Below are 12633 nucleotides of genomic sequence, written 5' to 3' on the forward strand. Positions count from 1 at the left end.
CTTAAAAGCAAAAATGTTCAAATATCAATGTAGGATGGGAAAACAGGACCAAAAGTTTAAATTATTTTATGAGGGGAAGGTTTATTGATCGGATTAATTATTTTTATATACTGATAGATGGGGCGATTCTGAACGCGGTGACACCACCATTCTGTTGTTTGACTCTGTTCATATGAATCATTCCTTACTGCACTATGCCAGTGGTTCCTCTGCTTTCCCTGGGCGCTGCTTTGGACTTGCCATGTCTCCCTTCAAATTCTATCGTCTTCCGGTGGTCCTAACTTCCAACAAGATTCCAGTCTGCAGCACCAACACCCCAGATTCATGTACCCACTCGGACCTGAGGCTTTGTGGATCCACCTCCCCAGGTGAGCCCTACACAGTCCTCTTCCTGTCTGAAGAGCTGATTTGCATATTTAAATTCCCAGATGAGCATTGCATTTCGCATTGCTTAATTTCCCTCTGGAATTTATGGATAATTTTTATATAGGTATATAAATTACACATTGTAATGTGACCTCTGAGGAAGCAATGTGCGAAACGCGTGTTGTTTATTTCCCCCCTGGAATTTACGTATAATTTTGATATAGTATTATAAATGGCACATTGTAATGGGACCTCTGAGAAAGCAATGTGCGAAACGCGCATTGCTTAATTTTCCCCTGGAATTTACATATAATTTTGATATCGGTATATAAATATATAAATGACACATTGTAATGTTACCTCTGAGGAAGCAATATGTGAAACGTGCAATGCTTAATTTCCCCCTGGAATTTATGTATAATTTTTATATTGGTATATAAATGACACACTGTAATGGGACCTCTGAGAAAGCAATGTGCGAAACGTGTGCTGTTTAATTTCCCCATGGAATTTATGTATAATTTTGATATAGTATTATAAATGGCACATTGTAATGTGACCTCTGAGGAAGCAAAGTGCGAAACACGTGTTGCTTAATTTTTGTCTGGAATTTATGTATAATTTTGATATAATGACATGTGTTTTTTAAGCTATTCAATAAATAATAATATTTTATCTTCTAGCAAAGTGTGATATTATTCTTGTAGGATTTATGATTGATTGATTTATACACACTTACTGTGAATCGGTAATCTGATTTCTTAAAACAACTCAGATCTATATTGGTGATAGATAATCTTTAAAAATAAAGCTTTTCAGAAAAAGCACCACTTTTGTCCGCAGGCTGCGTTTGGTAGAGCAGGTCAGTGGTCAGCTGAATGGCAATCTCAGACATGACCTATGGACAAGGATGGCGCTGTTTCTGTGAAATAAGATCAGAATATATTATACTATTATAGTAGTAGAAAGTATCCTGAAAAGGTAATTTTAGATGCCATCCTTAAAATATCAGAAACATATGAAGAGCTGGTTGACTCTCCCGAAACGTTACCTGCAGAACACAACGTCAAACTGTGAGTTTCCAGGTTGGGTCCCGGGTTTCAGTTGACTGACATTGAAATATGAGAGGGTGTGATTGATGAAGCCATGCATGGTCCCATTTTCACTGTACATGTACTGATACACAAGGCGAGGGATGAAGTCGGATGTGACAGATATGACAAATGCCTGGAGACAAAAAAATGACTTGGTGAAGACAGTTACTCAACCGTTCACGTGAAGACCATAGATTCTGTAGATGCTGAAAAAATGGGGAAATTGGGTGACTTTGACTCATTATTTGTATTAAGCTATTTTTTTCAGTAAAGGAATATTACATAACTGGTCTCTTAAAGGGTTGCTCCATTACTAATATCTCTATGTGAGGTCGCCTATCAGATCAGTGGGGTCTGACACCCGGCACCCTCATCTTTGGTGGTGGAGCAACTCAATCAACTGTTTACTTGCCACCGCTGTGTACTGCCGACCCTCACCAATCTGATATTGAAGCCCTACCCTATGGATAGATCATCAATGTCAAAGTAGTGGAACAACCCTTTAATTCTAAGCCAATCACAGAAGGTGCTTCTCCTATCCTTGGAAGGAAGGACCATTGTTTGGGATGGCTCCCCACTCTGGATAATCGATAGGAGGACTTGCTTTTCTCACAGTCTCTGGGCACACAACGGTTAAGACTTCCTTCAGAGACGTATGCTACAATGGGGCTACATAGGCATGATTGCTAAGACCAGTGATTGGCTGCAGTGGTCACATGCTGTAGTTTTGATGACACTGATGTAGTATGTCAAAGACTGGGGGGCAGTGCTCGAGCTGGAGAAGTTGAGTAAGGCTTATTTTTAGATAAAGCATTTAAAAAAAACTTTTAACATACATGAGTAGAGATGGGTGACTTGGTTCTACAGAAATTGATTTTGCTACCACTTTCCCCCCAAATACAAATTCTAGCAAATCTCTTATCTATTACATAAATCAGACATTTTACTGGATTCTGATGGCCTAAAAGCGAAAATAAGACCCCTATTATCTATCCTTGACCCTCGTTGTACCTGTCCCGCATCCAGTCCTCTGATTGGTCCATACTTCTGCTCTATCCGTCAATAACATGTCTCTCACCCTACATGTCCACGTGGGGACTAGTCAGAAGGGGCGTCAACCAGAAGAAGCAGGAGAAGCCCAAAGAAGAGACGTTCACAGCTCCAGATGGAGAGCAACAGTCGCGAAACAGGTAGGAGAGGGCCGAGTAGAAGGGAGAATTAGTTTTTTTTATCCCCTTCCCAACAGATTCAATTTGCATGAAATGTATTGAACACAATTCCAATTTACCTTCCCCCTTGAGTGAATCTGCTCGAATTGAATTTTGGGAGATTCCCTCAACACTATCCGTGACTATTTATATTAATGAAACAACACGTATTCGTCACGTTTAATTCTCATAAAACACCGGCAGTTTGAATTCACATCTATTATAAATAATTATCCCCAAATCTAGTAATTAGAAAGTAAAATTAGATTTAAGGAGTGAAAAGCAAATAAAATAAAATAATGGAAACTTATTAAGTGACTGAGCCCAACCCAACAATCACTAAGAGTTTTGCCAAAACCGGCCAGAAACTACTTACGTTGATAATGACAGAAAATTTCCCAATTCCGCTCAAAATATTGTACCAAATTCCTGAAAAAAGGATAAGGAAAATATTATTAGTGCAGGTACAAAATACGCAAAGAAGGAATTTACAGCTGTGAAAAATGCAGAGACTTCATGTGCTCAAAACTGATTTGTAGTTTAGTTGACTTTTTTCTGCCTTTATAGTTATTTTCTCCATCCGTCATGTCATCGTATTGAATGCATCTCTAGCTTCAAAGTAACTTGATGACCCATATTTTGTCCTTGGACAGGGTCAGGGATGGTTTGACTTTGGCAAACATAAAATATACTGACCCGTAAAATTGCTCCTTTCCGAAAAAATAACCATACTATTTGATTTATGATACAGGAAAAATATCATGTTAGCCAGTAGATAGAAAAATATAAAAAAATGTGAGAGTTCTCAGTAGTTAATACCTTTTAATGGCTAACTGAAAAGATGGTAATAAGAAACAGTTTTCGAAACTACTTTGGTCTCTTCATCAGGCTCAGTGCTGGTACAGAGTCTGATGAGGAGACTGGAGTAGTGTGGAAACGTTGATATTTGTTAAAAAAATTTCAGTTAGCCATTAAAAGGTGTCAATCACTGAGGACTCTCACATTTTACTATTTTTCAATTTGATTTATTAAACTGAAATCAAATTAACACTGAAAAGAAGGATAGGAAGGGGAAAGGAAAAGGAAAGTAAAAGGGAAAGGAAAGGAAAAGGGAAAAGGATTGGAAAGGAAAGGAAAGGAGAAGGAAAGGAATAGAAAAGGAATGGAAAAGGAAAGGAAAGGGAAAGGAAAGGAAAGGAAAGGAAAGGGGAAAAGGGAAAAGGAAAAGAAAGGAAAAGGAAAGGAGAGGGAAAGGAAAAGGGAAAAGGAAAAGAAAGGAAAAGAAAGGAGAAGGAAAGGAGAGGGAAAGGAAAGGAAAGAAAAGGAAAGGAAAGGGAAAGGAATGGAAAAGGACAGTTGGAATAAAAAATGTAAGGTTTAAAAAAAACTGATGTAAAAAAAAGAAATGTGGAGACAAATTAGAAGATCGAAAAATAAGAAAAAGAATAGACAGAAAAAACAAGGAGAAGATGATGGAGATGAAAAAGGTGGCATAGTAAAAAAAGAAGACTGAAAGGTGAAAAAAAGAAGAAAGAAGATGTAAAAGAAAAACTAAAAGTTAAAGTAGAAGATGGAGATGAAAAAGAAAGAAAATGAAAAGGAGGAGAGAAGAAAACTAAGGAGAAAAAGAAAATGGAGAATAGTTACAAAGAAGAGTTTAAAGTAGAAGATGAAAAAGAAAATTAAAGAGAAAAGGAAAGGAAAGAAGTAAGAAGAGAAAGAAGCCAAAATAATAGAGAAAATAAGAAAAGAAAAAAGAAAAGAAAAAGAAGGAGAAATTTAAGTGAAAGGGAGGGAAAAGAAGCAAAAAAAACCACCAAAATCTCAAAAACTAAAAAAAAAGATTAAAAAAAAATCTAAATTATAACGAAATATCTCACCAATATTGTTTATACATAACCTGTAATAACGAAAGCGGATGAAGAAAAAAGAAGAAAATGGAGAAATAGAAAAAGGAAGGAAAAGTATGATGAAGGACAGAGGGTAAAATTGAGAGGGACACACAGCTGCCAACTCGTCACAGTTACAGTACCATTATCCGGACTCGGTCTTGTGACGAGACAGGCACGTGTGTGTCCATAACATGGCAGGGATATATTATATCCATAGTAGTAAGCAATGAATTCTCCTAAGGAATGTCGTCCATCAAAGATTTGGAAAAACTTTACGTAATTGTCGCTGTACTTATATTATAGGTTGAACAATCTTTATTTGTAATAATCTCTTTACGATACTTTCCACAAACGCCATTCCTTATAATTACCCCCAATATCATAGTAACACAACTATAATACCTATGTCTTTAGATCGGACGGCATCCGGTCTTCTCAACTCTGCCACAAACTTTTTTGCATCAAGTCTGACTTCAATAATGTTGTTGAGCAGCGCAAAGAGCGGAGCCAAAGGGAAGGAGGCGACAAATAGCGTGACGAACCCAAACTGGATAACTAAAGAGAAAAACATAATAGAACATTAAAGCCGGATAATACATAAGAAAGAATCAAGTGTAAAAAAAATAGCTGAATAGCTCCAAATGTAAAACACGTGTGAGTACAGTAGAATAGTTCCAGGTATTGTGACAAAGTTCAAATCTTCTCTTTGGTGGACACTACTGTGTAATGGGGCGAGCCCTATAATATCAAACTGACTGTGTATTCTGGTACTCTAGACCCCCTATAACAGCAGTGTGGATGTGCAGTCTGGAGCCCCCCTATAACAGCAGTCTGGATGTGTAGTCTGGAGACCCCCTATAACAGCAGTCTGGATGTGTAGTCTGGAGCCCCCTATAACAGCAGTCTGGATGTGTAGTCTGGAGCCCCCCTATAACAGCAGTCTGGATGTGCAGTCTGGAGCCCCCCTATAACAGCAGTCTGGATGTGCAGTTTGGAGCCCCCCTATAACAGCAGTCTGGGTGTGTAGTCTGGAGCCCCCTATAACAGCAGTCTGGATGTGTAGTCTGGAGCCCCCTATAACAGCAGTCTGGGTGTGTACTATGGAGCCCCCCTATAACAGCGGTCTGGGTGTGTACTCTGGAGCCCCCTATAACAGCAGTCTGGATGTGCAGTTTGGAGCCCCCCTATAACAGCAGTCTGGGTGTGTAGTCTGGAGCCCCCTATAACAGCAGTCTGGATGTGTAGTCTGGAGCCCCCTATAACAGCAGTCTGGGTGTGTACTATGGAGCCCCCCTATAACAGCGGTCTGGGTGTGTACTCTGGAGCCCCCTATAACAGCAGTCTGGATGTGCAGTTTGGAGCCCCCCTATAACAGTAGTCTGGATGTGCAGTCTGGAGCCCCCCTATAACAGCAGTCTGGGTGTGTACTCTGGAGCCCCCTATAACAGCAGTCTGGGTGTGTACTCTGGAGCCCCCTATAACAGCAGTCTGGGTGTGTACTCTGGAGCCCCCTATAACAGTAGTCTGGATGTGCAGTCTGAAGCCCCCCTATAACAGCAGTCTGGATGTGTAGTCTGGATCCCCCCTATAACAGCAGTCTGGATGTGTAGTCTGGAGCCCCCTATAACAGCAGTCTGGGTTTGTACTCTGGAGCCCCCTATAACAGCAGTCTGGATGAACAGTCAGGAATCCTCGGGATGACTTTCCAGGGAGCAGCAGTACATCTCTCTGGCTCACTGGTCGGGATATGTGAGACCTAATGTCCTGTGTCTCTGTAGAAGAGAGGACCGGGCGACAAGTGCTGCTGAAGTGTCAGGTCCGGAACTGCTGGGGCCGAGCCTCCTGTTGTTAGAGGGAAGGAGATTGCAGACCGAGCAGGCCCATAACCTGGGTGAAGGTGGCATAGCCAGGAGGGGTGGATTTGAAGGAGTTGCGCAGGTGTAAGGTTCGGCCAGGACCGTAGTGACGGCCAAGGACACCTGGGCATTAGTGTCCTGGCCTTCCCTCACAGGAAAATAACATTCACTAGTCAGCATACCTGTGTCTTCAGGTCCGTCTTCTTCAGGATTTTCCCTATGCCGCAGGGTACCCTCTCCAGGCGGATTTGCATTAACTGAGACACAGTCCATTTCAACTTTAACAAGAACATCTTTACTGGGTTCTCTACATAGCACATCCATAGTCTTCACAGCATTAATCACAGGTTTCACACTGCTTTGTTCCTTCTCTTTCCCTGCACTTCTCTCATGGTTGTACACCAAGTACCCAGATCTGACCATCCCAGACAAGCCTTCAGTGTCCTCCCTGTTCAGCTCTGCTATGGGATGACATTTGTAGCACCACAGGTGACCGGTTGCTACCGTGATTTTGCTTTTCCTTCGGGGAAGGTAATGTCATGCTCAGAGGCAATGGAGTTCTCTTCACCAGGTAAAGCACACACATGCAACACATTCTGAATTCTGGAGGGGGAGCTCAGGACCCGGATTCAGGGGAGCTTCTGCAGCGCCCCAGAGTCCTGGTTTCTGCAGTACTGTGGCTCCGCCACTAAGGGGAGCTATGGTACGTCTGATGGCACTGAAGGAGTTCATCTGACCAGGTATCACAGACACCAATACATTTCACAGTCGGGCCTCCAGGGGGAGCTAAGGGTTCTATTCATTAGGCCACTCCTCACATACTGGTAAAACTGGGGGTCAGGCAGGAAGTTAGAGAGAAAGCTGACTGGATGGGAACCAGGCAACACCTTGTGGCAGAGGGTGTTGCAGGGGAAGATTCGGTAGGGTCTCTGTCAGGTTTGGGACCCTGATGGAGGCCTAGCAACAAGGAAGAAGGCTACGGGACCGTGCCTGCGCAGTATAGCGGCGGTGCCCTAAGCAAGGATAAGAAGCGAGATAGATTGTGCTGAGTGAGAAACAAGATCAAAGCAAATAGGAGAATTCCAGTAGGAGTCGTGCTGTAAGACCGAGGCAACATCCTACTGAGGCGCACAACCGGTGGCCGGAACGCCGAGGAAGTATCTATACATCTAGCTTCAAGCAATACTTCAAACCAACGGCAGGACAGTCAGTCATAGGCGGGCTGTCTCACACCAATCACCTAAGAAGACATAGGGGGCAACCTGTGGAAAGGGGCGACTCTAGGGTCCCGGAAGAGCTCCGAGCCTACCCGTCATACGGGTGCCGTCTCAACCATAACACCGGGAGGGACGGAGGATTAGCAGAACATCATCTAATCGAGTTGTGAGGGAACATCAGAAACAAACACAACAGTTGTGGGGTACTTTCCGTAAGCACAGCAGGGAAGGACCACAACACACAGCGCTAGCAGGAAGGCACAGATTTCCATCTGCAAAGAGAACTCTGGAGGTGCCATTGGACCGGCCGGACTTGCGCAGCCTGGTTGTCTAGATTCCGGACTGAGGACCCAGAGATCTTCAGTAAAGAGGTAAAGAGACTGCAACCTGGTGTCCTCATTATTTACTGCGACCGGCACTTCACGGGTCACGGATCGGGTCTAGCCACCGTGACAACCCCAGGACAGAGACTCAGAGGCCCGGTACCGGGTACCCCTCGGCCCTGCAGCAGTGGGGGCGCTCCATTTTGGCGTCACGAACAGGATCTACTTAAGCCTGAAGAATCGGGTCATGTGTGCCTTGGAACTGTGATTTATTGTGCTTGGACTGTGCTTTATTGAGAGAACTGTGTGTTGCCATTAGTACAAGGATTACCGCCAAAATCGCCGCCATTGCAGCGCTGAGGAGAAGCGCAGGAGAAGAAGAGGGGCATGGAGTGGGCGTAGACAAGCTGGAGAGCGCGAAAGATAATGGCCGCCCAGTCTAAATATTTCTGCACTGTGAGGACGTGTCCGTCAGCAGCAGAGATCCGCCTCCTAATCCTCAATGGAGGGCGGAGACAGAGAAAACGGAACCGCCCACGAAGGAGAGAGCGGGAAAAAGACCAGGAAGTGACCCACGTGGAGGACGCCATGGCCAGTAGCTCTGAGACCGAAAGTGGGGTTGAAGCGGACGTCTCCCCCGACTACCCGGATGAGCGCAGCAGCCAGTTCTCCGTGGACAGCACCGAACTCCTGCAGGTCGAGATGGAGAGCTTGCTCGACCAGCTCCTTCAGCTGCATGTGAAGGCTCAGGCTCCGCGCCAGGCGGCGCCGGACAGCAGTCTCCCAGCATCAGATCTTATACTGCTGCCGAGGTCCTCGCTGACACCGCCAGAGGAACCCATCACGGAGGAGGAGCCTGCATCGGCTGGTGAGTCCATCGACCCTGTCCCGCCGGCCGAGGGCATGCTAGTAGGCCCCGTAGCAGCACCCCCTCTCTGTTGTGATCCTAATGGCAGAGGATCTCAGGGTCTTCAGCAAAGTCTGCAAACATAAAAACTAGCTCTTAGGGAGGTGGTAACTGAGCTGACCACATACCTGATCCTAGCCCACAAATAATAGCAGCCGGGGAACGTGCCTACGTTGGTTCTAGACGTTTCGCGCCAGCCGGAGATCTAACTAACCCTTTCAGAGAAAATACAGACCTCACTTGCCTCCAGAGAAATACCCCAAAGTAGATACAGGCCCCCAACAAATAATAACGGTGAGGTAAGAGGAAAGGACAAACGTAAGTATGAACTAGATTCAGCAAAGAGAGGCCCACTAAATAATAGCAGAAATATAGAAAGCGGACTTATGTGGTCAGCGAAAAACCCTACTAAAATATCCACGCTGAATATCCAAGAACCCCCGTACCGACTAACGGTATGGGGGGAGAATATCAGCCCCCTAAGAGCTTCCAGCAAAATCAGGAATCACATTATGAACAAGCTGGACAAAAAACAGAATAATACAAATAAACAAAAACAAGAAAGCAGGACTTAGCTTACGTTGCAAAAATCAGGACCAGTAGACAAGAGCAACCAGACAAGGACTGATTACATGGATGCCAGGCAATAGACTAAGACTCCAGGAAGTTTAAATAGAAACACCCAGAGTCTTAACGAACAGGTGACTACCAAGCTGAGGAAAGAGAATCCAAGAGCCATACCGCGAGTGACCACAAGAGGGAGCCAAAAGTATAGTTCATAACAGTACCCCCCCTTTAAGGAGGGGTCACCGAACCCTCACCACGACCACCAGGGCGATCAGGATGGGCAGCGTGAAAAGCACGAACCAAATCGGCCGCATGAACATCAGAGGCGACCACCCAGGAATTATCCTCCTGACCATAGCCCTTCCATTTGACCAGATACTGAAGCCTCCGTCTAGAGAGACGAGAATCTAAGATCTTCTCCACCACATACTCCAACTCGCCCTCAACCAAGACCGGAGCAGGAGGGTCAACAGCAGGAACCACAGGCACAATGTACCACCGCAACAAAGACCTATGGAACACATTGTGAATGGCAAACGACGCAGGAAGATCCAAACGAAAAGACACTGGATTAAGGACCTCCAAAATTCTATAAGGACCAATAAAGCGAGGCTTAAACTTAGGAGAGGAAACCTTCAGAGGGACAAACCGAGAAGACAACCAAACCCACACCGCGGCGGCGGTTGGCAAAACGCTGAGCCTTCTCCTGTGACAACTTCAAGTTGTCCACCACATGATTCCAAGTCCGCTGCAACCTATCAACCACAGAATCCACCCCAGGACAGTCAGAAGGCTCAACATGACCCGAGGAGAAACGAGGATGAAAACCAGAGTTGCCGAAAAATGGCGAAACCAAAGTAGCGGAACTAGCCCGATTATTGAGGGCAAACTTAGCCAATGGCAAGAAGGTCACCCAATCATCCTGATCCGCAGAAACAAAACATCTCAAATAAGCCTCCAGCGTCTGATTAGTTCGCTCCGTTTGGCCATTAGTCTGAGGATGAAAGGCAGACGAGAACGACAGATCAATGCCCATCTTAGCACAAAAAGATCGCCAGAATCTGGACACAAACTGGGATCCTCTGTCAGACACAATATTCTCAGGAATGCCGTGCAAACTAATCACATTCTGAAAAAACTAAGGAACCAGATCGGAAGAGGAAGGCAACTTAGGCAAGGGCACTAAATGGACCATTTTGGAAAAACGATCACACACCACCCAGATGACAGACATTCCCTGAGACACCGGAAGATCTGAAATGAAATCCATGGAAATGTGTGTCCAAGGCCTCTTCGGGACGGGCAAGGGCAAAAGCAACCCGCTGGCACGAGAACAGCAAGGCTTAGCCCGAGCACAAGTCCCACAGGACTGCACAAAAGCACGCACATCCCGTGACAAGGAAGGCCACCAAAAGGACCTAGCCACCAAATCTCTGGTACCAAAAATCCCAGGATGCCCCGCCAACACCGAGGAATGAACCTCGGAAATAACTCTGCTGGTCCATTTATCAGGAACAAACAGTCTATCAGGTGGACAAGAGTCAGGTCTACCAGCCTGAAATCTCTGCAACACACGTCGCAAATCAGGAGAAATGGCCAACAAAATCACTCCCTCTTTAAGAATACCAGCCGGCTCTGAGACTCCAGGAGAATCAGGCACAAAGCTCCTAGAGAGAGCATCAGCCTTCACATTTTTCGAACCAGGCAGGTATGAGACCACAAAGTCAAAACGGGAGAAAAACAATGACCAACGAGCCTGTCTAGGATTCAGGCGTTTAGCAGACTCGAGATACATCAGGTTCTTGTGATCAGTCAAGACCACCACACGATGCTTAGCTCCCTCGAGCCAATGACGCCACTCCTCAAATGCCCACTTCATGGCCAACAACTCCCGATTACCAACATCATAGTTCCGCTCAGCCGGCGAAAACTTCCTGGAAAAGAAAGCACATGGTTTCATCATAGAGCAACCAGAGCCTCTCTGCGACAAAACAGCTCCTGCACCAATCTCAGAAGCATCCACTTCAACCTGAAAGGGAAGTGAGACATCAGGCTGGCACAAAACAGGCGCCGAAGTAAACCGGCGCTTCAGCTCCCGGAAGGCCTCAATGGCCGCAGGAGCCCAATTAGCGACATCAGAACCTTTCTTGGTCATATCCGTCAGAGGTTTAACAACGCTAGAAAAGTTAGCAATAAAACGACGGTAGAAATTAGCAAAACCCAAAAACTTCTGAAGACTCTTTACAGACGTGGGTTGAGTCCAATCATGAATAGCTCGGACCTTGACTGGGTCCATCTCCACAGCAGAAGGGGAAAAGATAAAACCCAAAAAGGAAACCTTCTGCACTCCAAAGAGACACTTTGAGCCCTTCACAAACAAGGCATTATCACGCAAAACCTGAAACACCATCCTGACCTGCTTTACATGAGAATCCCAATCATCAGAAAAAACTAAAATGTCATCCAGATAAACAATCACAAATTTATCTAGATACTTCCGGAAGATGTCATGCATAAAGGACTGAAACACTGAAGGAGCATTAGAGAGCCCAAAAGGCATCACCAAGTACTCGAAATGACCTTCGGGCGTATTAAATGCAGTTTTCCATTCATCTCCCTGCCTAATGCGCACAAGGTTGTACGCACCACGAAGATCTATCTTGGTGAACCAACAGGCACCCTTAATCCGAGCAAACAAGTCCGACAATAGTGGCAGAGGGTACTGAAATTTAACCGTGATTTTATTCAGAAGCCGATAGTCTATACAAGGTCTCAAAGATCTGTCTTTCTTGGCCACAAAAAAGAATCCCGCACCAAGAGGGGAAGAGGATGGACGAATATGTCCTTTCTCCAAAGACTCCTTTATATAAGAACGCATCGCGGCATGCTCAGGTACCGACAGATTAAATAATCGTCCCTTAGGAAACTTACTACCAGGAATAAAATCTATAGCGCAGTCACAGTCCCTATGAGGAGGAAGAGCACTGGACCTGGACTCACTGAACACATCCTGATAGTCAAGCAAAAACTCAGGAACTTCTGAAGGAGTGGAGGAAGCAATAGACACCGACGGGGAATCGCAATGAATTCCCTGACAACCCCAACTTGACACAGACATAGCCCTCCAATCCAAAACAGGATTATGAGCCTGTAACCATGGCAGACCCAAAACGACCAAATCATGCATTTTATGCAGAACAAGA

General features: G+C 45.0%; 2 protein-coding genes across 2 annotated transcripts in view; one reads left to right on the plus strand and one right to left on the minus strand.

The window, feature by feature from the left end:
- The window catches only part of NTF3 (neurotrophin 3), a 274247-nt gene that overhangs the window by 186599 nt on the left and 75015 nt on the right, over nucleotides 1-12633 (plus strand). The gene's annotated exons all lie outside the window — the stretch shown is intronic.
- The window catches only part of ANO2 (anoctamin 2), a 249373-nt gene that overhangs the window by 16778 nt on the left and 219962 nt on the right, over nucleotides 1-12633 (minus strand). Inside the window, exons 21-23 of the mRNA XM_077266525.1 lie at nucleotides 4963-5115; nucleotides 3045-3097; nucleotides 1418-1593 (exon numbers count right to left, since the gene is read on the minus strand). Of these exons, the coding sequence (XP_077122640.1) occupies nucleotides 1418-1593; nucleotides 3045-3097; nucleotides 4963-5115 (382 nt within the window). The remainder of the gene's footprint in view (nucleotides 1-1417; nucleotides 1594-3044; nucleotides 3098-4962; nucleotides 5116-12633) is intronic.

The sequence above is a fragment of the Ranitomeya variabilis genome, chromosome 5 (assembly GCF_051348905.1).
Source record: "Ranitomeya variabilis isolate aRanVar5 chromosome 5, aRanVar5.hap1, whole genome shotgun sequence".
In the NCBI taxonomy this organism is placed as follows: domain Eukaryota; kingdom Metazoa; phylum Chordata; class Amphibia; order Anura; family Dendrobatidae; genus Ranitomeya; species Ranitomeya variabilis.